The sequence below is a fragment of the Lepidochelys olivacea genome, assembly GCF_965140295.1.
Source record: "Lepidochelys olivacea isolate rLepOli2 genome assembly, chromosome: 2".
Classification (NCBI taxonomy): domain Eukaryota; kingdom Metazoa; phylum Chordata; order Testudines; family Cheloniidae; genus Lepidochelys; species Lepidochelys olivacea.
In genome coordinates this window covers 124392302-124420169 of record NC_140412.1, presented here as the reverse complement: position 1 = coordinate 124420169, position 27868 = coordinate 124392302, and the positions used below count along the sequence as shown (strand labels likewise).

The 27868-nt window shown below is 43.9% G+C and overlaps 1 protein-coding gene across 1 annotated transcript in view; it reads left to right on the top strand.

Moving 5' to 3' along the window:
* Positions 1–622: 622 nt before the first annotated feature.
* LOC311516753 (glutamate decarboxylase 1-like) overlaps positions 623–27868 on the top strand; it is a gene marked incomplete at its 5' end in the record, with an annotated part of 94222 nt that continues 66976 nt past the window's right edge. Inside the window, 3 exons of the mRNA XM_084621095.1 lie at positions 623–680; positions 8973–9016; positions 13514–13607. Of these exons, the coding sequence (XP_084477221.1) occupies positions 623–680; positions 8973–9016; positions 13514–13607 (196 nt within the window). The remainder of the gene's footprint in view (positions 681–8972; positions 9017–13513; positions 13608–27868) is intronic.

Below are 27868 nucleotides of genomic sequence, written 5' to 3'. Positions count from 1 at the left end.
GCCCAGAGGTTCCATGAGTGGAAATACCAGGAGAACCAGGTCCCAGCTATTTGACCTCATACATCTCGTGCAGAAGTGGTTAAAGCCTGAGGTGTGCAAGCCAGAGGAGATTTTGGAGACCCTGGTCATAGACCATTACATGCGGGGACTGCCACCAGATCTCCGCAAATGGGTAGGCCAGAACGATCCGTCCACGTATGACGAGATGATCACACTGGTAGAAAGATGGATGACAGCCAGGGAACTGACCTGACTACCCAAGGAAGGACCCTTTTGAAGCAAGCACCCGACCCCAACCCCGGAAGGTTGAGCAGCCAAACCCCCGGGGAGTCCTAGGTGAAAGAAGGGGGGGGTGAAAACCAGCGGGGACCCCAGAAGGAAGGGATTGGCCTGAGTTGGGGGAACTCTGGGACTAAACCTCCTAACCCCCGGGATAGGGGAGTGATTAAAAGCAATTATAGATGTTATGCATGTGGGGAGTGGGGACACATAGCAGCACAGTGTCCCAGCACCGAGGAGCCTATGCAATGTAACTTTGGGGATTGGGAGGTCCCATGCTCCCTTATCCACCTCGCGGGGGTCGCATTAGCCCCGCATAATTACACCAGGCCAGTGAGGATAAATGGCGCAGAGACTACAGCGCTTGTGGACTCTGGGAGTGCTAATCACCCTCATATCAGGTAAGCTGGTAAAAAATAGTCAGCTGCTACAAGCCAAATGCGTAGCAGTGATGTGCGTGCATGGGGCCGTCAGCCATTACCCCACCATCCCAGTGGAGAAAGAGGTTCAGGGAAACCCCATTGAGGTGACGGTGGGCGTAGTTCCTAAACTCCCATATCCTGTAGTCATTGGGAGAGACTATCCAGGGTTTGATAATTTACTTCCCCGTGAGAGGCTGGAGGGAGGTGGGGACCCTGAGGAAAGCGACTCGTCACCGGGGGAATGTCAACCCCCGATGTTCGCTGAGATTTCTCAGGATCTGTCCTCAGCCCCCCCGAAAGACCCGGAAGACCAAAAAAGAGAGGAAGGCCGTGAAGGTCTTGGGAACCCGGATCCTGACCCAGAGCCAGAAGACCTCCCTAGTAGGCAGATGGATGCAAGCAGCCAACAGAGAAACTTCCACCACAGAAGATGAGCCAGAAGCTGCCCCCAGCCATGATGGTGGCGAGCCGTTGGAAGAAGCAGAAGCTGGCCCCTGGGAGCTTGGGCAGGTTAGTCCTGGGAGAGAGACTTTTGGGCGGGACCAGACAGAGGATCCCAGATATGATAACGCCTGGAAAGAGGTGGCCGAGATTGATGGGATACCCGTGGATGGGAAGGTCCGGGGTCCCTGACCTTACTCTATAGTGAAGAAAGATCTCCTGTACCGCGTGGTGCAAATGCAGGAGCAAGAGATACAACAACTGCTGGTGCCACGAAAACATCAAAAAGCCATATTGAGTCTCGCCGACAGTCACCTGTTTGGAGGACACCTAGGGGTAGAGAAAACCCAGGCACAGATCCTGCGGAGGTTCTTCTGGCCAGGAGTACATGAAGATGTCCGGCGATACTGCACCTCTTGTCCGGAGTGTCAGTTACATAGCCCTCGCCCACACTTGCGGGCTCCTTTGATACCTCTTCCAATAATAGAGGTTCCTTTCGAACGGATAGCCATGGATCTCGTAGGGCCCCTAGAGAAGACAGCTCGGGGCCACCAACATGTGCTTGTTGTACTGGACTATGCAACCCGGTACCCAGAAGCTGTTCCCCTGCGCAACACAGCTTCCAAGACAATAGCTAAGGAGCTAGTACAGATCTTTGCCTGGGTTGGGCTACCCAAGGAGATATTGACTGATCAAGGGACACCTTTCATATCCAAGTTGATGAAAGATCTCTGTTCATTGCTCCATGTGCAAGCCCTTTGGACCTCTGTATACTACCCGCAAACAGATGGCCTTGTGGAAAGGTTCAATAGGACCCTCAAGGCCATGATCAGGAAAGTGGTGAGCCGGGATGGGAAAGATTGGGATACCCTATTGTCTTACCTCATGTTCGCCATCGGGGAGGTTCTGCAAGCCTCCACGGGTTTCTCTCCATTCGAACTACTATATGGGCGCCACTCTCAGGGCATATTGGATATAGCCAGAGAAGCCTGGGACGAGGAGCCAAATCCCGGAAGGAACATATTTGAGCATGTACTGCAGATGAGAGATCGGATCGCCCGAGTTACGCCCATTGTACAGGAACACTTGGAGAGAGCACAGGAGACCCAACGTACCCATTATAACCACCAAGCGAAGCTTCGACAGTTCCAGCCAGGGGATCGGGTGATGGTACTGGTGTCCCCAGCAGAAAGTAAACTGTTGGCCCAGTGGCAGGGACCCTACGAAATAATCAAAGCCGTGGGAGAAGTGAACTATAAGGTGTGGCAGCCAGGCCGCCGGAAATCGGAGCAAATTTATCACATCAATCTTCTAAAACCTCGGCACAATTGAGAGGCATGCTTAGTCATGCAGGAGACCCTTTCCCAGGAGGATAACTTACACGAGCAAGTGAGGATATCATCTGACTTGACGCCGATCCAAAAGATCGAGGCAGCCGACATGATTAATTGCAACAGAGATATGTTCTCTATAAAACAAGGGCCGACGACTGAGATCTATCACCATACCCACACGATCCCCGGAGCCAAGGTAACATTGAGTCCTTACCGAATCCCAGCAGCCAAAAGAGAAGAAATCAAGGCCGAAGTAAAGAAAATGTTAGAATTAGGAGTTAGTGAAGAATCTTACAGTCAGTGGTCCAGTCCAGTTGTTCTAGTGCCTAAACCTGACGGTACTATGAGATTCTGTAATGACTTTCACTGACTGAATGAAATATCCCAGTTTGATGCATACCCCATACCACGCATCGACGAACTGGTTGACCAACTGGGTAGTGCCTGATTCTTGACTACACTGGATCTGACAAAAGGGTACTGGCAGATTCCTGTGACCAAAGAAGCTAAAGAAAAGACAGCATTCTCCACCCCGGATGGGCTATTCCAGTACACCGTCCTCCCTTTTGGGCTACATGGGTCCCCAGCCACATTCCAGCGCCTCATGGATAAGCTACTGCGCCTCCATACTAGTTTTGCAGCTGCATACCTAGATGATGTCATTATCCATACGCCAGACTGGGGAACCCACTTGGAGAAAGTTGAGGCAGTACTGCGCACCTTAAGGCGGGCTGGCCTCACTGCTAATCCCACTAAATGCGCCATAGGGCTAGCAGAAGCTAGGTATCTGGGATATATTGTGGGAAGGGGCATAGTGAAGCCCCAAAGGAATAAGCTAGAGGCAATTCAAAACTGGCCCCGGCTGACCCGAAAGAAGCAGGTCCTTGTGTTCCTAGGTGTGGTAGGCTACTACAGACGGTTTATTCCCCACTTTGCCACTAAGGCAAGTCCCCTAATGGACCTGGTGAAGGCCCGAGGTCCAGACATGGTAAAGTGGACCGACGGAGCAGAGGGGGCATTTACAGACCTTCGGATGGCCCTCTGTAATGACCCCGTACTCATAGCCCCGGACTTTAACAGGGAATTTATTTTACAAACAGATGCTTCCGAGGTGGGGTTGGGGGCAATTCTGTCGCAAATGGTGGGAGAAGAGGAACACCCAATCCTTTACCTCAGCAGAAAGCTTCTCCCAAGAGAACAGAGATACGCAGTAGTCAAGAGAGAATGCCTTGCTGTCAAATGGGCTATGGATACACTGCGTTATTACCTCTTAGGCCGGCGATTTACTCTTCTGATGGACCATGCACCCCTCCAGCGGATGCAGCGGAATAAGGAAAAGAATGCAAGGGTTACCAGGTGGTTCTTATCCCTCCAACCATTCCAGTTTCACATACGGCACAGGGCTGGATGCCACCATGGCAACGCTGATGGTCTGTCACGAGCATACTGCCTGGCGTCCCAAGATGCCCAACTCTATGGTGTTGAGCGGGGGGGGATATGTGTTGGGGCAAGGCCAGATGGCTATGGAAAAGTAGTGGGAGACAGATATATTAGCTCCAGGCTAAACAAATCCCTAGTACCAGGATAAGTGAAATGGTAGCTGCTCCAGGTCAATTAAGACACCTGGGGCCAATTAAGAACTTTCCAGAAGGCAGGGAGAAGGCTAGGATACCTGAAGCCAATCAGGGGCTGGCCGAAACTAGTTAAAAGTCTCCCAGTTAGTCAGGTGGGTGTGCATGTCAGGAGTTGTGGGAGGAAGTTGTGCTGTTGGAGAGGCTGAGTAGTACACACCATATCAGGCACAAAGAAGGAGGCCCTGTGGTAAGGGTGAAGTGGAGCTTGAGGAAGTGAGGGCTGCTGTGGGGGAAGTATCCCAGGGAATTGTACATGTTCTGTTTCTACAAGGTCAGCTACCATAGCTGATACTATTAGGGTCCCTGGGCTGGAGCCTGGAGTAGAGGGTGGGCCTGGGCTCCCCCCACTCCCACCTTTGCCCCCTGATTAATCACTAAGACTGGGAGACAACAGAGACTGTGCAAGGAAGGATAACTTCTCCTCACCTCCCTCGCTGGCTTATGATGAAAATGGATCAGTAGACTGTGACCTGTGTCTCTAGAGAGAGAAGGGTTACGTGGAGGGTCACAGTGAGCCTCTGAGGCTAGCAAAATCCGCCAGGAAACACGGGACCCACGGAGGCAAGGACAGAGCTTTGTCACACAGGCAAGAGCACAATAACTTAGTGTGATGAAAATTTGCTTACTAAAAAAATGGTCTTAATGCTTCCAAACTGCTGACATCTGGTCTTTGTACATTTATCAGTATCAAAGAGCAATCGTGCTAATTAAAGGCTCCATTCTTCTTCCACTGAAGTCAATAGTGAAAACTCCTTTTGATTTCAGTGAGACAGCAGTTGGGTCTAATTATTGTAGTCCCTTAAGTAGGAAGTGGATTTGGATTTGTGTGTGTGTGTGTGTAAATATACAATTACAAATATAACTCAGCTTCAAACTGACTACTGTGAGGAATACACTTTTCTTCCCTCCTATTTAATAAATTACTGATAGTAGTAACAGGGATTTCCCCACCCCACCTCCATAGATGCTGTTGTCCTTTGAAAGTTGTACAACCCCAAAAATCTCATACCAGGGTGAAACCTGGTGTATCTCACTATTTCTAAAACTGAAGAATTATTTCCCTCCTTTGGCAGTAGTTCAACTTCTACTCATATTTCAGTTTAGTGCCTGTTTTTGAAACTATTACAACGAGTAACATTTATTCCAGTGATTTGGCCCGTTCATTTCCACAGGACTAAAGTGATTAAGTGCTGCTGATTTTCTCACACCTAGAAATGACTGAGTTATAAAAGGTTTATGGGAATCCATGAATTATATCAACTTGAAAAGTTCATAAAGGAATGTGTCACTTCTGGCTTAGAGTTTGCTTCTATTTAATTAAAACATAAATTGAATACCATAGCATAGTTCCAAAATGTGTTTGGAAACACTGTAGTTTGTATGCATCCGATGAAGTGAGCTGTAGCTCATGAAAGCTTATGCTCAAATAAATTGGTTAGTCTCTAAGGTGCCACAAGTACTCCTTTCTTTTTGTAGTTTGTATGTAGCCCAGTGAGTATCTGGATTAAAAATTCCTTAACTTCTTTATACTGTTCTAAATGAAAATACAGCTCATGTAGACAAAGCACCAGAAAACACAGGTAAGCACAAAAAAGAAAATAAACAAAAAGGGCTCTGTTCATTCCTGCTATCATTCTATTGCCTTCAAAGGCATAATTTCACCCACAATGTATATGATTACCATAACTATATTGATATCTACATCAGGTATTTCTGGACATAAAGGACCAAATGTTGTGCTGGTTTAAATGGATGATGCTCCACTGAATTAAATGGGACTGTACCAATTTACACCAACAGAGAATTTGGTCCCAAGTGCTAAGCAAGAAAAGATGGTCTTTTCCAAAGCATTCAGCATTGACCTAACTCTCTTCCAACTGAAGTCAATGGGAAAACTCCCGTTGACTTCAGCACATGCAGAATTAGGCTAACAATGAGCCCTTTTCAAAAATCCCATCTTCAGGAAACAATTTTGGTGGGTTTTAATTAAGCATAAACTAATTATCAATATCATAAAGATTGATCAAATATCTCAGACCACTCCTCACTACATTGATATTTTATTGTTTGTGGTGGAGTCAGGCAAAGCAGGAAGTGGAACCTGGGTTCCCCATATTCCAGATGAGTGCCAGTACCACTGGACTATAGAGTCATTCCTTCTCCATCTCTTGTGTTGAAATTGTTCCACTTTATGTAAATAGTCCTTCAGCCACAGCAAGGGAGACTGACTAGAGCTTGGTGCTCTGCCTCAGAACCTGGATCTCCCCCCGTCCTAACTGAATGGCCTAATCACGGGGTTATTAGCTATTGTGGGTTGAGTTTCTCAGTGTGTCACTTTTTGAAAGGTCTCAATTTCATTCCAATGAGAAATGAAAATAAATGCCAAAAACTTGACACTTTTTATGAAATGGAATTCTTATTTTCTGGCTAGCCGTACTTGTGAGATCACTTACTTCATTCAGCCTCTTATCACTGCCAATTTTTCAGTGATCAGCTTAGAGAGGTCCTGCTGCTTCCTCAAATTAACTAGGAAGCTTTCTTCTCTCTCCTAAATCACTTCCTTCTCCCCTACCTCACTTTCTCCATCTCTGAGAACTCCACTTTTCTCCCAGGCAGTCAAGCCCAGAATCTCTAGTTTATTTTTAACTCTTCCCTGTCCTCATCTAGGTTCTTTCCAGATCATTTTGCTTCTCCGTTTGCAACACCTCCAAAATCCATCCCTTCCTTTCCATGTCTATTGCAAAAACTCTTTCCACACCCTTGTTATCTTCCACCTTGATTCCTGCAAACTCTGCTACTCTCTGACTCAATAGTTCATTCTTTGCTCATCATGATAATACACAAAAACTGCATAGTAGAACACCCCCAAATATCTGCTAAAATATCTTTATTCCAGTCCACATTACATTTTGTGAGACAAAGGTATGTTTGATGTACGTAGCCCTGTTCTTATTAGAATAATTGAGAAGCATGTTTAAATGGACAAGGATCTGTTTTTTCCCAATGTGTGCTATTGCCTCCTTTGTTAAGCTACTCTATATTACATAGAAGCCTTGGTATAAAGGCTTTATATGCTGTATAAAGAAATATTTACAGTGATTTAGCTGGTAAAAGTCTGTATGTGATTCAAACCTGATATTAAGCACTGGATTTAAATTTGCTTAGAGCAATTTGATCTTTTCTGTCTCTGTGGCAAATTTAATTTAATGTAGGACTAGCTTAATGTCATTCATAGTTTCCCCAAGAGATGCCATGAGACATTCCAAACCCTGTTTAAAAACTTTGGACCAGATCCTGAGTTAATGTAAATCAGAGCTTCAGTGTAGCTATGCCACTTTACACCAGTCCATAACCTGGCCCATTATTTTTGTTTTGTAAGACAGTAGCAAAAATGGCACTTTCCTTAGATATCCTGGTAAAAAATCTTTTATCTTTTCCTAGTCAATGGATCAATTAAAAACTGATACACAATGAAATACATTTTTCTATTCATCTTTTTGTGTGGGTGTGTGCAATAATGAAACTATTATAAGTGTTTCATTTTCAGTAGATGAGACCCATATGCAACTCCTACTTGTTGGGTTTTTGTCTGACACTGATTCAAGACCTGTGAATAAGATTGTGGCTAAACCAGCTGATGCGCGAGTGATGGTCCTTTATGCATTGAGACCATGTGTAGCTCAATATTGAGGAAGGGATTACAGTCTGTGCCCACTGAATCTGCCACTATTGATGACTCAGTCTCTAAGCCTTAAGATCCATATGGCAATTAATCTCAAACTTACTAACACTGTTGTTGACTGCAGCTCACCAGCATGATCCATCTGTTATTGACAACTCCCAGCCATCAATGTCAATGTTGCACTGCTTCAGTACATCCTGGAAGCATTTCTTCGGGCTGCCTTGTATTACCCACTTTCAGTTCGCCATGCAGCAACTGCTGTATGCATTCTCGTGTCCTTGATCCTCAACACATGACCTGCTCAGTGTAATTGTGATGTGATGAACATGGCTTCAATCCCTGTAGAGTGGCTGCATTCCAAAACCTCATTATAGATAGTATCAGGAAGTAGCCATGTTAGTCTGTATCCACAAAAACTACAAGGAGTCTGGTGGCACCTTAAAGACTAACAGATTTATTTGGACATAAGCTTTCGTGGGTAAAAAACCACTTCTTCAGATGCATGGAGTGAAAATTACAGATGCAGGCATTATTATACTGATACATGAAGAGACACATGCCACCAGACTCCTTGTTATTATTATAGATAGCTTTATCCTGCTATGTGGTGTGGAGTATGGCACACAGATGTCATAAATGGAACTTATCACATAAAGCTTCTAGATGCCTGTAACAGGTCCTGATGTCAAATCCATACCACAAATTGGACAGCACAACCCGTTTTAGCCTGTTTGAAGCCCAATATCATGTTGCTCCTCAACTCTACCTGATAGGCCGGCAAATAATGAACTGGCTTTGTTCATGGGACTTGTCAGCTGCTTGTCTATAGTAGCATGTATATTCTACCATATAAGCTATTTAAAAACATGTGGCTATATTTCAAGGGAAAACAGACCCTACTGGGCTAGATTTTGTTAACTTTACTCATTCTGTTCAGCACTTACCCATCTAGTCCCTCTGGCTTCCATGGTATTACTTGTTGAAGTGCTATTCATTGTGAATAAGGATTGCAAAATAGGGCTCAGAATTGTTTGAGCTAAGCAGGTTCTTGAGGAGGGTCCTTCATTTTCAATTTTTCGGTCTCTTCAGCCTGAGCACCCAAGACCCCTCCCAAAACTGTATTTCCTTCTATTATTCCAAAGCTACACACTTGTTTTATTCCTGTTCTCTTATATTCCAGATTTCTTTGTGAACCACATTCCAGAGGCTTTTGTGCTCCATCAGGTAAAGCCCCAAAATATTGTATTGTACATACATTAATATTTAAAAGCGGGTACATACCTTCAAGGGGGAGGGATAGCTCAGTGGTTTGAGCATTGGCCTGCTAAACCAAGGGTTGTGAGTTCAATCCTTGAGGGGGCCATTTATGGATCTGGGCCAAAAATTGGGGACTGGTCCTGCTTTGAGCAGGGGGTGGACTAGATGACCTCCTGAGGTCCTTCCAACCCTAGTATTCTATGATTAATATATCTGATACTGGGTCAGACCAGTGGTTCCTCTAGACAAATACCGCTATCTGACAGTGGTCAGTATGAGAGCTTCAAGGGGAGCGTACAGAGCTTCCCACAATGGCACAGCAACTTTAATTTCTTCTGGGAGGCTGCACCAGGAATGGCTGCCAACGGGGATGTACTGTACCAAGGTCCATGTAACCTAGATGACTGTATTATGGATTTAAAGAGGAGCTTGTGTAGCAGTACATGTCCAAAATTAAGCTGGCTCTGGAATGCCCTCTGAACTTTGAGCGGCTAATTACAATCTTTTTGCACAAATGAATAGCAAATGTATATTTTTGAACTTGCATGTTTAACTACCTGGCTTGCCCTGCAATAATGAAGGTAGACAATTGACTGCTAAGGGTGTGTCAACACTGTGGGCTGCACAGTAGCACAGCTGCAGCAGCACCACAGTGTATATGCTTTCTACATGGACGGAAAGGATTTTTCCCTCACTGTAGAAGAATTCTTCCATCCACCTAGTCATATCTACACTGGGGGATTAGGTTGGGTTAACTATAGCATTCAGGGGTGTGGATTTTTCACATTCCTGAATGATATAGCTAGGGCAATCTAAACGTTAAGTGTAGACCAGGGCTAAGATTGGTGACAATCTGTGGGTGCATTTTTGACAGATAGAAATTATGCCTGCACAGGAACACATTGAACTTCTTAAGTATTTCACTGGTAGGCACTTTTTCTAGCCCTCAGATTATTTTGGTGGCTGTTCTGTGCATCATTTCCAATTTTTCAGCATCCTTTATAGTAAATGTGGTCACCAGACTTGGTCACAGAATTCCAGTAGTGGCCTCACAAATGCTGTACACAGAGGTAAAGTCACCTCCAATAATATTAGCAGGGTAAGACGTATTTATATATTACATAAAAATACTTGATAGAGTTCTTTTAACAAGTGTAAAGTTTTCTTTATATAAAAATCATACAAATGCTTTATGTGGATTTCACATTCTATAATACTATGGAAGTTTAATGATGTAATGCACCAAAAGTAAAGTTTAGGCCTAGTAAAATTTTAATCGTGTATTTTCTACTTATTAAAGAAATATGACTTTTACATTTGATTTAAAAGTGTGCTCTGAGAGGTCAATGATAAAAGCATAGACTAGCCTCCGACTTCCTTATTTGAATCAAAACTAGGTCCTCGTGCTTTGAAAAATAATTACCTCCTAAGGAAATATTATTTGCTGACTTCTTCTCATTATTTAAGATATAGAATCAAGTGAAAATTTTGCAAAGTCCTGTCTAAATTATCTGACCCTTGAAAGTAATAGAGGGTTTTGAATAATTTCCAAAGGAAGTAAAATGAACATCTTGTTTCATTCACATGAAGAGGATATGGTGTCTGCTTTACGTGTGGTCCAAATAATAAAATGCAGCTTGTGTTAAATGAATGTGCTAATGAAATATAAGTGACTGCACTGTGGGGAGATTAGAAGGAAGAGAGAGAAGTTAATGACATTAAATACTTTTTATCAATTCTTTTCTTGTTTTAGGCTAGGGGAAAAGAACCATAGAAAAGGGATAAAGTCCCTTGCCCAGGAGGCTCCTACTCCAGAGGCAGAGCTAGATCCACAATGGCTCAGATCAGTGTGTGTTCTGGAGTGGGCTTGAGATGGGCTAAAAAAGGAAAGGGTCATACCATGGCCAGGAGGGGGAATAGCCAAAGAAGACCTGTTCCCCGTCAGTTATGTGCTTGTAGGGTGGCTCATAGGAGCCATTGCAACAGGTACACAAGTTAGAACATCGCTGATGGGTTCCCTAGCCTGTGCTAGAGGACAAATCTGCCCCCGGCAGTCAATGAATAGGGAAGATACTAGCTACATCTTTTCTGTGCCTAAACCAGTCTCTGCTTTTGCATGGGGGTGAATCTTTCTCAGTCACTTAACAGCAGGTTTCACAAAACTTTATTGGTAACTAACTTGTCCATAGTAAGAACTTTATGAAGTGCCCTTTCTATCCATTAATAATATTAGCTAATGGAAACAATACCATACCATAACAGGAAAATGTTGATAACATTTGCAAGATATTTCTGAATAAATCCAGTGCGTGAAGTATTGACAATCACAGTGGCCTTCAAAATAAAGTGTTATCCCTCATACACAGCTGCACTCTGTATTAAATCAGAAGGGAAAGTGCAGGATTTTGCTCATTAACTTGTTGCACATGTAAGGGGACTGTTGCCCCCTTACTAACATTCAGTGGGGGTGTTTTAGTTGCTAGCTCCCAGTACTAAAAAGGGGGAAGAGTAGATGGGGAATCAGGACCCTGAGACTGACAGCCCCCAGGAACAATGGGGAGAGGCCAATGATCCAGGTTAGCCTGAATGACAGGGTGGGCAGGCTAATCAGAGAGTCAGGAGGCCAGGGAGGTCCCGTCCTCCATGTGAGTTGGACTTGCCTGGGTCAGACAGAGAGGGGCTGAGCTAAGGAGAAAGCCAGGGTCCAAGCTGAGCTGGGGAGCAGAGCTGGGCCAGATCCAGAGAGAGCAAACCCTGTCCTGGGAGCTGCAGCCTCAAAGCCAGAGGCACAGCCCAGAGAGAGCAGACCTGTCCTGGGAGCAGAGCTGCAGCAACCAGAGCCAGAGGGGCCAGAGAAGCAGCCCAGGGAGCTGGAGGCAGAGCAGCAGCAGCAGTGCTGAGACAGAGTGGTGGAGCTGGGGCTGGAGCGGGCTGGAGCAGTCTGGAGCTGGGTGCGGTGAGCAGCTGGGGAGATCGAGGGGGACCCTGGGCAGCAGGCCCAGCACAGGGAGACACCTCAGCCAAGGGGCTCTGCAGGCCAGGCTTGGATCATAACCCCGACAGGGCGGGGCGACACTGGGAAGAAGGGTCCTACCACTTAGAGCCTGAGAGCATGTGGCCACCACCAGAGCAACTATCCGACCCACAGCATCCCTGCAGCACAGCCAGGGCCTGAGAAGAAGACCTGGGACTTACAAGGAACAGACTGTGAACTGCCCTGACATTCCAGAGACACTGTTTGTGATGTTCCCTGCCACAGAGCGCGTTGGTGTGTTTCCTTTAACCTTTCCCATTTTTCCTTACTCTTTTTAAAATTAATAGTTGATTAAATAACTTGCATTTGCTTTAACTTGTATGTAATGGTCAGTGGGTCAGAGAAGTGCCCAGTGCAGAGAGAGTACCCTGGAATGGGGACACCCTAGCCCCTGTCCTAGGTGACCACAGCAGGGTTGGAGGTTGAGGCCCCCAGGAATCCTGGGCCCAGCCTTGCTGGGGTTACGAGGACTCTGCCAGACAGGAGAGTGGAAGGGAGGCCACTGGGTAAAGGAAGTGGGAGCCAGGACTCAGATCCTTTCGCTAGCCCACTTCCCCGGGGTAGTGCAGAAGCCAGGAAAGTTCCCCACAATAGCGGGACTATTCCCCCGCTTACACATTGAAAATCTGTTTATGCTCGTGCTTTATCTTCCCGGAACTGAGAGCAAGTCTGACGCACTTGGCAGAATTTTCATTTCTGTAACTGAATGCATGCGCTGCAGTGTTTTCCTCTTGAGCATGCACAGCACACATTTGCTTGATTATTCCTGCTGCCCGACTATAGTGTTCCTGCTGCTTCTCTGGATTGCTTTTGATAAACCACATAGACAAATACTTGAAAACGTGGGAGGACTACTCTTTTGCTTCCGTGTGTATGTGTTTGTACAGTTTGAATTGAATCAGATCAGATGGATCAGAATGATTAGGTTTTATAAGAAGTTACTGAGACAAAAAGCCAGAATGAAATGAATACATCTCTGAGATAAGTTTTAATTGCTTGTGCTAATTTACCTTACAATAATTAGAATAAGAAACTAAGCAGAACTATTAGTCAAATCCTGCTCTGAAAGCTCCCATCAGGGTGCTGGAACAATTTTTATAGTGAGGGTGCTGAAAGTGGAAACCATGTATTTGGTTGTTGCTACTTAAGCCAGGGGGTTCTGCTGCACCCCCAGCACTCCTAGTTCCAGCACCTCTGATTCCCATCGATATCACTGGCGTGTCCTTAGGCACAATCTTATGGCTGAGTAATTTGACCTTATATAATTACCCTTTTAAAGAAAAACATCGAGCCAAGTATCTCTAAAGGTGGTGTGATTAATAAATTTAATAATCTTGGACACTATGATCATAGTTAGAATGTTGCCCTTTCCCCCCAGAGACAACTACATTTGCTTCCAGCAACTTTAGTCACTCTGAACTTTAATAAAGCAACCACAACCTCAAAAAGAAGCAACAGATAAATTTCAAGGAAGAAAAGAATATGATCCAGGAATAAGTGCAATACTGATCAGATTTCTACGAGGTAAGAACTAATTGCACCAAATAATTTATCTATTGAATTTATCCTATTTTCCATTCACAAATTGTCCAGGAACAAACTAGGATGTTGTGTTTTATTGTTCAGTTATCTGACAAATGTTTTATGGAAACAAAAAACATACCAGCATATGGATTGCAAACTGAACACAGCTGTGAGTATTCTATGTACTTGGTCACGTATGCTAAGTCACAAGATATGGGTTCCGTTCCAAGACTGGATGACAGTGAGTGATAAACAGAGGGCTTGAAAAAGTCACTGTACAGGAGGACAGGAGTACTCTAGGGAGAATCAAGAGGAGACAAGTGGACCTCTAAGGGGATTTTAGAAAACCTTTTCCTTTTCCTCAAGACAGAACATTACATTCTGACTGTGCATGCAGACTCCAGACTTAGAAAATATTCAAGTTCCTTCATCACTAAAGGACAAAGACAAAAATGATTGGAGATGATCCCTGCAAAAGAACAAAGGCTATAAAACTGTCTTTCAATGTATTCTGGCGTGGGGAGATGACAGAAGAAACAGTTAAGGTGACTTTAAAAGCACTTCAGTGCTACAAAAGTTACAGGTCTCTTGAGGTACCTAGATGAGTAGGATGCAAAAGGTGTGGTTGGATGGAGGTAACCATTAGTTCATATTTCAGCCACTTTGGTACAGGGAAAGTAGAAAAGCAATAACTCCTGAGCATGGAGTTAGCTCCTGGGAACAGAAATGCATTCCCTCCATACAGCTGTAGTTAAGATTGCACTTGAAGGAGCAGTGGGGTGGGTGAAGCGAGGCCCAATATGTGACTCATTGTTTTTCAGCCTCCCACCCTCATCCCTTGACTGGAGTGAGGGATACCTTTCCTATTCCAGCAGGGTTTCTTTTCACAGCTACATGGTCTAAGCAAGGAAGAGCAGGAGCTCGCAGGGACAGTTACGAATAAAGAATTCTCCCTATCTGAAATGACTTCCAGGATCCCCTGGTCAACAATGATATTGTGATGGATCTGCTAAGAGGGGACTATAGCTACCTTTTCGCTGCACATCCCCTTCCTCCTGACCAGGTAAAGGGAAAAGTCCTGAACCAGAAAGTGGCCAGCCTCTGTTTGGAAAGTGGTGACTGCAAGGCTAGCCAGGAGCTGGAGAGAATCTGGATGCAGGGGCCATATTGCTAGCTAGCTAGCTTCAGAGAAGTATCCCCAGCAACTGTGGACAGAGGTATGAAATAGACGGTGACAGCCAGACAGTACAGCTGAGTGCAGATCTATGTGGGACATCCAGGGGAGCAGCAGTGGCTGGGCGGAGAGGCAGTGCAGAAGGGCTCCAATGAGCAACACTAACTGAACCTGGCCTGAAAACCTTCAAGCCCCTATTTGTTGAATAGAGACTGGACTGGAGAGAGCACCCCAGGCATTAAGTGTAAAGAGCCCTCTCTCTCCACTGAACTGCCCCAGGGGCCCAGAATAAGAATGGTTACTGCTCACCTTGAACTGCCGTGGTTTAAGCATCGGTACCTAGGGTATTTACAACCTTTTCTGCCAACCCTAGTGAAATACCCTTTCCCTTAGTCACATGTCTGAGTGGTTACTGGATCCCACCAGGACTAGCGCCTACAAAGTGTGGCTGCTGAAGCACCTATAGGTCGTGATACACCTGGCATTCTACTGGCACCGTAGCAGTTTGGTGTACTACATGTGATGGGGTGTACCAGGCCCTTTGAGGCCCCCTGCTGGAGGCCTTCTGGTCCCACCACACCCTTCCCCTGTAAAGAAGCCATAAAGGTGGGTCCTCCAGGACTGCCTAGAAAAGCTGCAGGGAAGCAGCCAATCAGAGTATAGCAGGCTAAATTTAATGGAGCTGCAGGGGTTGAGCTACTCAGTTCCTGCCTGGGACCAGAAGAGTAAGGAAGGGTGCTTCTTGCTAGAGCTCAAGGGAGAACCAGAGGATGGGTTCTGGTATCACTGGCACTCAGTGAGGAGGAAGAGGAATTGAGAAATTCAGCTTTGAGGTAAGGGTGAAGAGGAAGAGGCTATGTGAGATGCATCCCAGTGAAGGCAGCAGCTGCAACTATTAAAGCAGCATGTGGCACTATATATAGGGTTCCTGGGCTAGAACCCAAAATAGTGGGCAGGCCTGGGTTCCTCCCCACCCCCACTAGCTGCTGGGGAAGTGGTCTACGCCCCAAGAAGGGGATATGACTCAGTACCAAAAACCCAAGAAAGGGGCTAGAATTTGAACATGACAACAGCTGAGGACAAATTCTCCAGGGAGAAAGCCATGGGGGTGGGGCAAAACTCCATACCAGGGCAGGTATACACTTAAAGCTAGCTCAGAAGGGGCTGAGGAGTAAGCCCAGAGACAGGGTGAAAGACATTAACAAGGGCATAGGGACAGGCCCTGTTGGGCCTTTTACCCTGAAAGTGGTTCATCCATCTTTTCCCCTATTAACTGAGTGACTTAGTTGGAGGGCTGAGCCCCTGAAGACCCACCTGATGAGGGCAACAGGGGGACACCACAAGCAGAAAGAGCAAATGCAGGTTTGCAGCCAGGAGGCACTCATAAGAGGTGAGTGTACCCCGTCACACTCCATTCCTGTGCAGCCCTGATATTTACAATTTCATATTTGCAGCTGTTTGGACGCTGTACTGTCTTTCCTGCCTGGATACATCTACGCAGCCTGCAGCAGTGAGCCTCTGAGCCTGGGCTGACAGACTTGGGCTCACAGGGCTTGTGCTACCGCATTAAAAATAGCTGTGCAGACATTGCAACTCAGGCTCTAAAGCCTAGGAAGGGGATGAACTTCTGAGCCCAAGGTCCAGCCTGAGCTGCAACATCTACACATTTCATTTTAGCCCAGTAGCATAAACCGGAGTCTTTTGACCCGGGATGGGAGACTCACGGCCCTGGGCTCCTGCTTGCTGTGTAGCTGCATCCTGTGTGAATTGGTTGTTTGCTCTGATCACCTCTTATCCCCTTTCCCTGGATGTCCTTCCACTTACCTCTTCCCTCTCCCTGCCCCCCATGCTCCACCTTTTCCTCTCACTATCTCTCCTTTCCTTCCTTCGTTCCTGATACCCAGACAGTTGCTGCAATGAATCTTAACTTTCCAGATGAGCTTAAGCTTGAGAATATTTACATTGTCCATGCAGATCATAAAGATAATAAGGGACTTAGAGCAGATGCTAAGAGGCATGCACGCTGGCATCAGCCAGAATATACTTCCGCTCGGGATTATTTCAAGGTGTGTTCCCTGAGCTGTCTTCAGGTAAGGGGGAAAAATTGTATCTCCTTCTGCAGCCGTGAAAGATCCACCTATTTCTAATGATGGAAGCACCCATGAGGATATTGCTATAAAAAGGCTGTTCGCTCAAATATGTAGGCCACAGCTATTAGGAAATGCAATAGCAGACCTTGTACAGACCAGAGTGAGGGCTACTTTCTGAGGGCTAGATGGCACTCTTCCAGCACAAGCCTGCAGTCAGGTGCTGCAGAGCTGCACTGCATCTGCAAAGCACAATGCTTCCCCAGGCCGTCCCAGGAAGAAAGAAGTAACCACTCTTTAGGAGGCTAGAGTGCTCTCTTCCACCTAGTCAGCACTGTTGGCTGGTGCTAAAGAGTAGCAGGGCAATGGGCTCATGCTCTCCACCAGGTGGCTAGTACTCCCAGGGACACTAACAGGGTGCAGTCCCTATGCTCGGTTCTTTATCTCAATAAATTAGAGAGAGGAGACGTATTCGTTCCAGATAGCGAATAAAACATGAAATTCTTCAGGAAAATAAGACAGATGACTAGTATCACATACTGTTAATACTGGTGATTCTTAGATGGTAGGACCCAAAAGGGCCCCTGTGATTGTCTAGTCTGACTTGCTGCATAACTCAGGCTGTAGAATTTCACCCAGTTAGCCCTGCATTGACTTCAATACATTGTAGCTGAGCTCCAGTGTACCTTTTAGGAAGACAGCAAGTCTTCCTTTAAAGGCCAAGTGATGGAATATTTAAGTAGGATCAGGATTGTTTTCATGCAGGAGCAGTGTATAATAAACTCTGCAAGAAATGCATTCTCTGTGCAAAAGACTTGGCCTCAAATCAGAGCTGTAAATGTACATGCTTCATGGAGTTTACCCAGAGGTGCATTCCCACAATGAAAGCTCCCAAAGACGCTGTGTCTGATACAGGTACACACACGGTGCTTAATGGGCTGCTATACTTACTGTGCCTGGCCAGCTCTACTGGCTGGTGCAGAGGAAGGAGGAGAAGCATGGGCATATGTCTATACCATCCTTCCCTCCCTGTTTTTCAGTATCGGCTATGATTCTCCTTCCTTACACCTTTTTATCATGTTTGCAATCCTCTCCACAAACACTTTGATAACACATTTTACCAGGTGACTTCAATATTCTAATATAGGCATTTAAATGATAACTCACTTTATATTCGCAAAAAGAAAAGGAGTACTTGTGGCACCTTAGAGACTAACCAATTTATTAGAGCATAAGCTTTCGTGAGCAAGAGTGAGGGAGGAAGTAGGAAGCTATATAAGTATTATATAATTGCATTTAATTTAATTTCCTAGTTTAAAGTTTTTTAAAAAAAAGTGTAGAAATATTGGTAGGAAAATGCTCACTGCAAAGGAGTAACAACCACATGAAATTAAAGGTAGGGAAGAATCAGGATCTTCACAACAAGGCAGAAACTAATAGCTTGATTTTGATCTCACTTGTTCTGGTGTAAACCAGAAAGAACTGAAGAGAAATCTGTGAGCTTACATGGGTATAAGTGATTCCAGACCCAAAAGAGAACTGTTTTTGTAAAGCTTTGAGTGGAAAATGATACTTATAACTGAAACTGTTTGGAAATGTTAACTCTAGTTCTTCTTAATAAGAAAACACTATAATACAGCTCCCTCACATGCTTTTAAGTATGCCAGAACCTATATCAATCTGACCTCAGACTTTCAATCTATTTGACATGAAATCATACCCCTGCTGCTGAGTCATTCTACTATAAGCTGAATTTGAGTTAAGATTGTTAGGGGTAAAGCCTGGAACTACTATTTAAAATGTGTTTCATTGCCATGGTAACAAAATATTACCAAACAGTCTCCCATATATCCCTTCTCTACACCTATCATGCCAAGTGTCTGTTGCCTTGATGGACAAAGTTCCATTTTCTATTTTACTGTCTATGACTCAGTGGTTCAGCGTTTCCAATGTAAACTAATGATCAACCAATTCAACTCTCTAGAACTGGGACATTTCCCCCCACCACTTCTAAAGCCTTAATTTCCCCCTATAATGCTATAGCAAACACTTCCATATATTTGCACACTGTAGGGAACTTTGAACTGTAGGGACAGTCTTCATTTTGTATCTTGTACCACAGTGAGCACATTGCTGGTATCTATCAAATTAAAAACTTGTGAATTTTCTAGTAATTGCTGTAAACCTAACTTTCTGTTTTTACTGACAGTAGTAGATAATAACAAATCCATTATAGGATCATGCGCCACATAAACTCTTCCTTTACTCTTTATTTACTGTATTCTGGTAGCAGTCATGGACCATGACCTCATTGTGCTAGGTGCTGTACAAGACAGAACAGAAACACAGTCCCTACCCCAAAGAGCTTACAATCTAAATATTAGGCAAGAGACAAGTAGTGGATATAGGTGGCTGAGGGAATAAACTTCCCCTCCATCATCCTGCCCTATTGCAGAAAGGCATTCAAGCTCTAGTTTCTAAAGTCTCCAAGCCTCAGGTTGAACAGAACGCTTCAGCAAACCACTGTTAAGGAGTCAGAGCTATTTGTTGCTGAAGTTAATTCTTTTTACTCCAACAGAGAAGAGAAAATGGAACTGCCATTTAGAAGTAAATAAAGCAGCTAAATGTTTGTGGGGTTTTTTTCCTGACAGAAATATAGCATGTATTTAAAATATGATTTTAGCCAGCAGGCATCATAACACAATAATTGATCATAATGGATGCAGGGCATGCTGGTTGTTTGCTGACACTTTCAACAACTGTCAGGTTATTAGAATGGAATATTACCTTTTCTTTCAACACTGAGTTATTAACTCAGCTAGCAATGGCTAGGAGCAATACTGTATACATTCAATCTTTACTTATTCCCATCTGAATTCATGTGGCTGGTCATTATTTAGCACACTCTGAACCTTAAACATAAAAACTAAAATCATGTTGCTGAAGTGGCATCAGAATAAAATTGCAGAACAAACATGGACCCTTCTCTGACCTTGGATTTATAAATTTAGACTTATTTTCTGGGAGACAACCAGCACCCTTCCCTTCTCTAGCAGCCTCTTCTTCAGTGACCTTAATTATCCTCATTCTGTAACTATCTTTTCTATCCTTAGACTGTGGGATTGCAGTCTCTTCACTGGGGCTTCCTGGACTGCCACTAGTGGCAAAATAGTCACAGCTGAAGGAGAGCAATTAAGCCAATAGCCAGTAGTGGCATTGACCACACAGACCAAATTAATATCCGACTTTAACGGTATCCCTTAGAGCCCTAAGATGAGATGGGAGTTAAAGCTACATTATTTGTATGGTGAAAGGTATAGGCTCATACATGTAGGATTCATGGATGTCGAAGCACCCAGGATGGAGCTCCCCATAGAAAGAGTTAAAGATGCCATGCGGTAACTGCATCCAGAAAGTCATGAAGAGCAGCGTGTGGGTTAAAGCACTCTCCTTTAGCTGGGGACTTTAGACCTCTCTGAGTTTCTTACTATTGCAGAGCAGTTGCACAAAAGGAGGGGTAATGGGCACCATTTTTGCAGACCATGTATTCCAAGGAAAAGCTCAGATTAGGAGTTCCTCAGGTGTAAAGGGCAGGGGCTGAAAAGTGAAAATGAGCACTCTGACCCTAAGAACTCCTCAATGCCAACTGGCAAAGGGTTCGTTGTTCTGTAACAGCACTTCCTGATAGGCCTGACAAACTCACTACACGTAACACACTGCTTTCATAGTCACCGTTGTCCAGCTTGTCCTCATCTGGCCCTCCACGAACACAAGTCGACGCCACACCAATCTGTTTTGTTGCAAACACATTCTTTCCATTTCTAGCCTGCAGACTACATGACCCACCCATCTTCACTTTGCGTCATACATTGCCTACACTACATAGGTCACCTCTGTATGCCTTCTGATCTCATTCAGTATGTGATCACAGAGTGATATCTTACATATTTGCCTTTCCATCACTCTCTGCGTGACAGCGAATTTTTCTTCCTCCGCTTTTGTTGTTGACTAGCTTTCCATTCCGTCTATCATTGCTGGCAGAACAGTGGAGTTCAACAGTTCTTTCCTTTTCCTCAGGGCAGTTCATCATCCATTGGAGACATTTTATTTTGTGGAAACTTGCCCACCCTGCCTTTCATGTCCTACAGCATTTCCCTTCAAATGAGTTGTCTCTGCTCAGCTGCTGACCCAGGTAAATATATTTGTCCATCTCCTCGACCTCCTTTCATAGTATTTATTGAAAAAGTGTCCTGTAAGGTATCAAATGAAAGTTAGTGACACACTGGTCATTAATGTCATTGTGAAATGTATGTATTAACACTTTCTGAGAAATTATGTATACTGCTGATACTGTACTTTAAAGTCTGTAACCAAACAAAGCGAGAAACAGGTATCTGCAAGACCAGAGGGAAGATAGTTATCTTTCTGTGCTACATAAATTAACCATTGTGAGCTAAAACCAATGGGAGTTACATTTGCACAGCATATAATCTGGAAAAGTAAGTTAATATAGGGATAGAAGGCAACCTAGCAGTAGTACACTAAAGAACAAACAACACCCTGCATTTTAAACGTCTTCTGGATTATAACAGGCTGTGCAAGGACAATACCTCATTATCCCTTTCACTGAGGAACAACCTTGGTGGAGGCAGGTGATTTATGATCATTTGGATCCTGACTGAAAACCAGCAAGCTCTGCAGAAAGGCTTACAGGGTGAGAAGCTGCTCTGAGAGAAGGACGATTATCTGTTAAAGTTAAGTTTTTAGTCTCTAAAATGGCCATGGGATCTTATGAGGTTTCTACAAAACCGCCTGTGTGCAGTTTGTTCCCAGTGTTCTCCAAGGAAACAGGACATGGGTACACTTAGTACATAAACTACCCTAAGAAAATCCTGGACTCCACATCCCAAATAGGAAACTAATTCACCAAGCCCCAAAATATGATTTTTGCTCAGTACAGGGCACTATTATTTAAGTATTTGCTTTAAAGTGTATTTCCTTAGCTTCCCAGGCTTTTCATAACATTTTAAAATACATCAGATCAAAGAAATACAAATCCAAAATGGAGAAAGATGCTGCAACTTAATCAACCCCTTTATATTGAATCAGCCTTCAAAGTGACTCCCTCCCCAACTATTGCACCCTGGCAGAGGGCCCTGAATAGTTTTGGATGCTGAAAAAACAAAAACAACAACAACTGCAGAAACTCAACCATTCCCCAACCTCTGAAAAACTAAATGGGCCTTTCTTATTATTTATATTTCAGCAGCACCTTGTTCAAGACCCTGTACATACACTAGTAAGAGATGTTCCTTGCCATGGAGAGCTTACAACTAAGTAGACAAAACAAAAGGTCAGGAGGATAAAGAAGAGCACAGACAGGTGGAGTGACTTGCTTACAGACATACCGCAGGCCAGTGACCGAGCCAGGTCTCCTGAGACTCATGCACCCAGTGCCTAAGCCATTGAACCAAGCTGCCTTGCAGTGTGTCCAGGAAATCACCATATTTCTGGTTTGGACAGGATGTTGAGCTGGGGGTAGGGGGGAAGGTTTGAGTTGCAGACCTATGTGGCAGATGCTCTGCTACCATCATTCTTTTAAACCGCTGTTAGGTCAGGAGCCTCTGATTACAACAATGAAGGTATTACACAGGAAGAGCTATGGTCTCTCATGTAGCCAGGTTCCATGTATATATTTTTTAACATAGTTGAAGCTTGCAACTATGTTATTTAATATTGAGGGTGGATTTGTTTTTCGTTTCCACTTTGCATGTTACAGGAAATGTGTTTGGTATCCCTATTCGGTGAGCACAGGTCACAGACTAGCATGTGTGGGTTAGGTCAAGAAATGCTGTAATGGTACAGCAATGTGACAACAAAGGTCCACTTTGTGCCACTTGTAGGTAGAAATGGATCCTGGAGAATTCCCCCCTGGTCAGGGGACCGCTTTGCTGGTGGAAGCAGGTAATCCACCTCCTCACAAACCACCCGCCTCCTATCACTGATCTATATGGCAGGAGAGGTGGGGTTGAAAAAATGACTTGCTCACACACAGCTGAGGCTGGTATTAGGCTTCTTTGGAAACTTGGCCCCAAAATAACAAATCTATTCAAAGAAAATAATTGAAAATCACCTCTGACTTTCAGTAATTTCCCTACAGGCTGCCAGGTTTTCCATGCAACCGTTCTCTGTTCTGATTAAGGTGTTAGTAATGCCATCAACACCTCGAAGAGGAACACAAAACCCTGAACTTTGTTCTTTGTACTTCAGGATAAAAAGTTGAACAAAAACACCACTTACCAGCTCACCTTTAGCAGAAAGAGTTGGTATCATAACTCCCAGTGCATCATGCGTAACACTTAACAACCAAGAGTGAAATCAGTGTGTCAGCTAAGGGCCTATAAAATATAAACTCTGTGCTGCTAAGATCATTCATGAAACTGCTATAGCACATCCTTACATTGGTGAGATAGAAAGCCAGTTATGATGTTTTTTTAAAAAAAAACAATCATTGTTTTCTGGCAAATAATAATAAATATCCAATATATGAGCCACAAGACAAAATAAATGGATAATAGCTGATTTCAGACCTCAAATCAGATAGTGTCTACAATTAGTAAGTGCAACAGTGCCCTCTACATCTCATGAATTCAAGCACATCTAACAACGTATTTCTAAAACTTTGATGAACTTGGAATAAAAATATTTATACAGGGTGGCAAAGTTTTTGATGCATTATCTACACCAAAAGAGAAATTTGGCTTATAAAATAGTTGTCCACTTCAATTACTGTATATTATATCATCTGAATCTTCATATTTAAATAAATCATCACATTTAGAATGAGTTATTTGAGAGTCACATCCTTAAATCTCTATTTTTTTTTAATTAAGGTGATTCTCTCTTGATCTCATTGGGAGATTGCTCACGTAAAGAGTGCGTAAAAGGAGTGTGGGGCTCTGGATTTAACCCTATAGCTTATGTGATAAAACTAACACCACCATTAATCTCAGATCATAAGATTTAAATTTCTTACTCATTTTGGTACAATAGACCAATACTTTTTGTATGTGTAGATTGGAGGACAGAACAGACTGAGCCCAGGAGCCAAGCACCAGGGAGAGCAGGAAAATCATGGAACTTTCAGTCTGCATCTCTGTCCTCACCAGAGGTGAAAGTAAGCTGGTACGGTACAGTGTACTGGTAAGAGCCGGTTCACAGCCTACCGTACCAGCAGCGGCCGGGGGCTCCGGTGGTGATTTAAAGGAACTGGGGCTCCCAGTTGCCCTTACCACGCCAGCAGCTGGAGCCCTGGCCCTTTAAATCACTGCCGGAGCCCCAGGGTAGCACTAGCAGTGGCGGGGAGCCCTGGGCTCTTTAAATTGCCACCAGGCTGCGTTGAAGGGTTGGCTGTGGGAGTCTGCCCCCAGCCCGCCCCTTTCTGTTGAGGCTCTGCCCCCACCTTCCTCAGGATCCTGGCTGCTCTGCATACCGGTAAGTCCTTTAAGTTACTTTCACCCCTGGTCCTCACCATCAGGTAACAGAAGGGGCTTTTGAGCAGAACAGCTGCACTGGTAACTGACATTCCCCAGGGTATAATCTGGACTGTTGAACAGCTGTGTCCTCTTAATTCTCCAACCTTTTACACCACTTTGCTGTGTGTGAGCAACCACTCCCAGTCTGCTCTCACACAGTCTCCAACATGTAAAACACTCCCAACTACACATTGAGTGCTATAGCCAGCCATTCTTGAATTACACTGCACATCAACACCAGCAAATTCCCAGTCCCAGAAATATGCCTCTTGTACTGCCCCAGCTCTCTCCTGGACAACACAAGCTCATATAAAATCTGTCATTTTATTAATAGAAAATGATTGTACAAATCCTTTTCTCTCAAATGGAGCTTCACAAACACTTCAAACCAGGCATACTGGTTTAGATAAAACAAGTTTATTAACTACAGAAAGATGTAATCACTTACAATCTCAGTAAAAAGGCATAAAACTCAGAATTGGTTACAAAGAAATAAAAGGTAAAAAGCAACTAACACCTAACATAAGTAAGGTAGCTAACCTTAGCATAACTAAGCAAGCTAAGTGAATTCAAAGCAAAAGTGTCTCTCACCACCTGTTTCAGCAGTTTTACTGTCTGAATTCCTTTCAGACAGGATCCCTCTCTCAATTCAAAGCTGTTTCTTTGTTCCTCAGGTACTGCTGTAGGTAGAGAAAAAGGGAGGAGTATCTTGGTGCATCTGTTTCCCATTCTTATTCCTTTTCCTCTTCTTTGAGGATCATCTCCAGCTGGGGTTCAGGAGACAGAAAGCCTGTAGGGACAGGAACCTCCAGCTATTTCCTTGCCATGATATAAATTTCTCGCTCACAACCTTTTTCCTGACAAAGAATGGCCACTTAACCATGGGATGGCCCATTTGATTTCATTGACACCTGGCAGAGGTGACAATTTGTCTTTTGTCTCCAAGGAACTGGTTTGTGGCGGCTTCTCCAGATTTGGAGTATTTCTTAGTAACATCATACAGTAGAATTTTGTAACTTTACAGTGTTACCACATGTATTTTACCAAGGCAATAATGACCAGCAAATCATGAGTTTTCAGATGATACCTTACAAGATATAGTTTGTACAACACTTATCACAGTCTTGAAAAAGGAGTGGACATAGTCTGTATCCCTGTCACAGTAACCACTCCCTCAACTCCTTTTTCTTCCTTTGGGAAAAGTTTTGCATTCAAGTACTAATATTATTGTCCCTTGTTTTGTGATACAATACATTCCGCTCCCGTTTAGCCAAATGGTGTGGGGACATCTGAACATTTTGGATAACTGGAAGTGTTATTAACTAACATAGGGCTACATTGGGGAGGACACTGGATTTGCATAATTAGGATGTTCAGATAAAGGGAATTTGGATAACTGGAATTACATTGTATTCTGATACTAAAATGGATAACAAAGGCAAAGAACATGTATATTATAAAGAGGTAATCCAACTATACAAGATTAACTGCTAGTTTGGCTTAAGTCTTTGATCTTAATGCCAGGGAGCATGATGGAGGCTCCCTCACAGTGAACATGAGGTGGTGGTAGGTAACTAAGTGTAGGCAGCCATGACAGTGGAGTTGCATGTAAAATCCCAGTAACAATGCTCAGAGCTTTAAGTTCTACATCGACCTACCTCGTGTCAATAGAGTGACACCAGGCAGGAGCACAATACTCTGCTGTTGAATAGCAGAGGGCAAGGGATGATGTTCTAAGCGTACAGCTGCTTGCACCCCAGGTTGAGCAGGACAGTTTTCCGAGGAAGTTGTTTTGAGTGATAACTTTGGCTGATCTGTTCTTCAAGTGGTTGTGGTATGTCAGTGATCTTTCCAATGTCATGCCGAGGTAAACTGTGTTTGGGTCATGCTGCAGGCATTGTCCATTTAAGAAAAAATTAACTTATGGCTTGCACTTGCATTATGAAGATGCAATATACTAGAAACTGTCTTGGAGAAGCTCACCTGCAGGTGCCATCGACTACAGTAGTCTGCCATGAGCTTCATATCATTCAGGATCTTGTCAATTTGTTAGAAGGACTAAGCTTGGTAGCTGCAGCAGATGTTATTGGCCTAGATAAACTTGTGCAAGAGTGTTGCTGGCAAGTTGTTGATGTACACATTGAACAGTATTGATGAAAGAACTGAACCTTGAGGAAGACTGTTAATCTGCCACTTCCAGGAACCACAGCAGTTGCCCATTTTGGAGGCAGAGCTCTACTACTTCGACCACCCAATATGGGGCAACTTGAGAGTTTGCACAGAAGGCCTTTGTGCCAAACCATGTCATAAGTGGTGGTCAAATCCAGGAAGACAGCTCCAGTCTTTGGATTTTGTTGATAAAGGTGGTCAAGGCCAAGACTTGCTTACAGGTGCTACGTCCTTTCCTGGACCCTGTCTGCATTGAATAATCAACTAAAATGAAAACAAAGACCTTACATTCATGTGGTTTTAAGATTGCAAATTTGTAAAGTGGAAAAAAGCAAGAAATGCAAAAGCTAGAGGTAGTTTTGAAGATAAAGGGCCAGAAGGGAAATGAACTGTGGTGGGCCCAGTATAAAGGGAGAAGAGGAAGCAAAGGATTATGAGGAGCCTGGAGCACTTGCATACCTATCAGATTTCAAAATGAAAATGAGGGCAGTTGATCTAGTACAATACAATAAATTCGTATGTTGCTGCATCCTTTGTTTACTCTTTCTCTATGTCTGGTTTCCACACACCTTTCCCCCCTCTCCTTCCCCCAGCTGAATTGCTATAATTTTGCATCTTTTCTCCCACAATACCCTTGATCTGCCTGGTCTTTGCTCCAACTATTTTCCCTTAGTGTTTTCTGAGTCCCACTCCCAAACCAGTGTCTGACCCACAAGAACACCCTTCCTCCTCTCTCATAACAATAGACTATTTTTAATCAAAGAGAAGTTGATCAATATTGGTAGATAGCGGACCCTGGTTCTCACTTTTTTTAATAAGTGAAGAAAAGGGTGGAAAGACAGACCAGTCATGCTTTAAAATCTGGAGGAATCTTTTATTTGTATTTTGCTGAACTATTATAAGCTAGGAATTCACCCAGGTGGTGTAAATAAATAAATAGTATTGCTAATAATAATAAAACCCCTCACAAATTTGAATGTAAGTGTAGCTTATGTTATCTAAACACAGCAAGAGGAAAATTGTGCTTGGAATATTTTTAGAATGGCTCCTGGGTTCATTAATTTTGTTGGCAGATAAAAAATGAGAGAGCAGTTTTGAAGTAATGTATTAAAGAGCCCTGCAGTTACTGAAGAAACTAATGATGATGAACAAACCACCTTTTGGGACAGAAGCTTCTGTACATTCCCTGAGAGACATCCAGGTTGTACTTCATTAAAGTATTATCAGTGACTCTCTTTTTTTTCTATTGATGAAGGGTAAATCACTGGTTTTAAATTGAATCTTTTCTCAGAATAT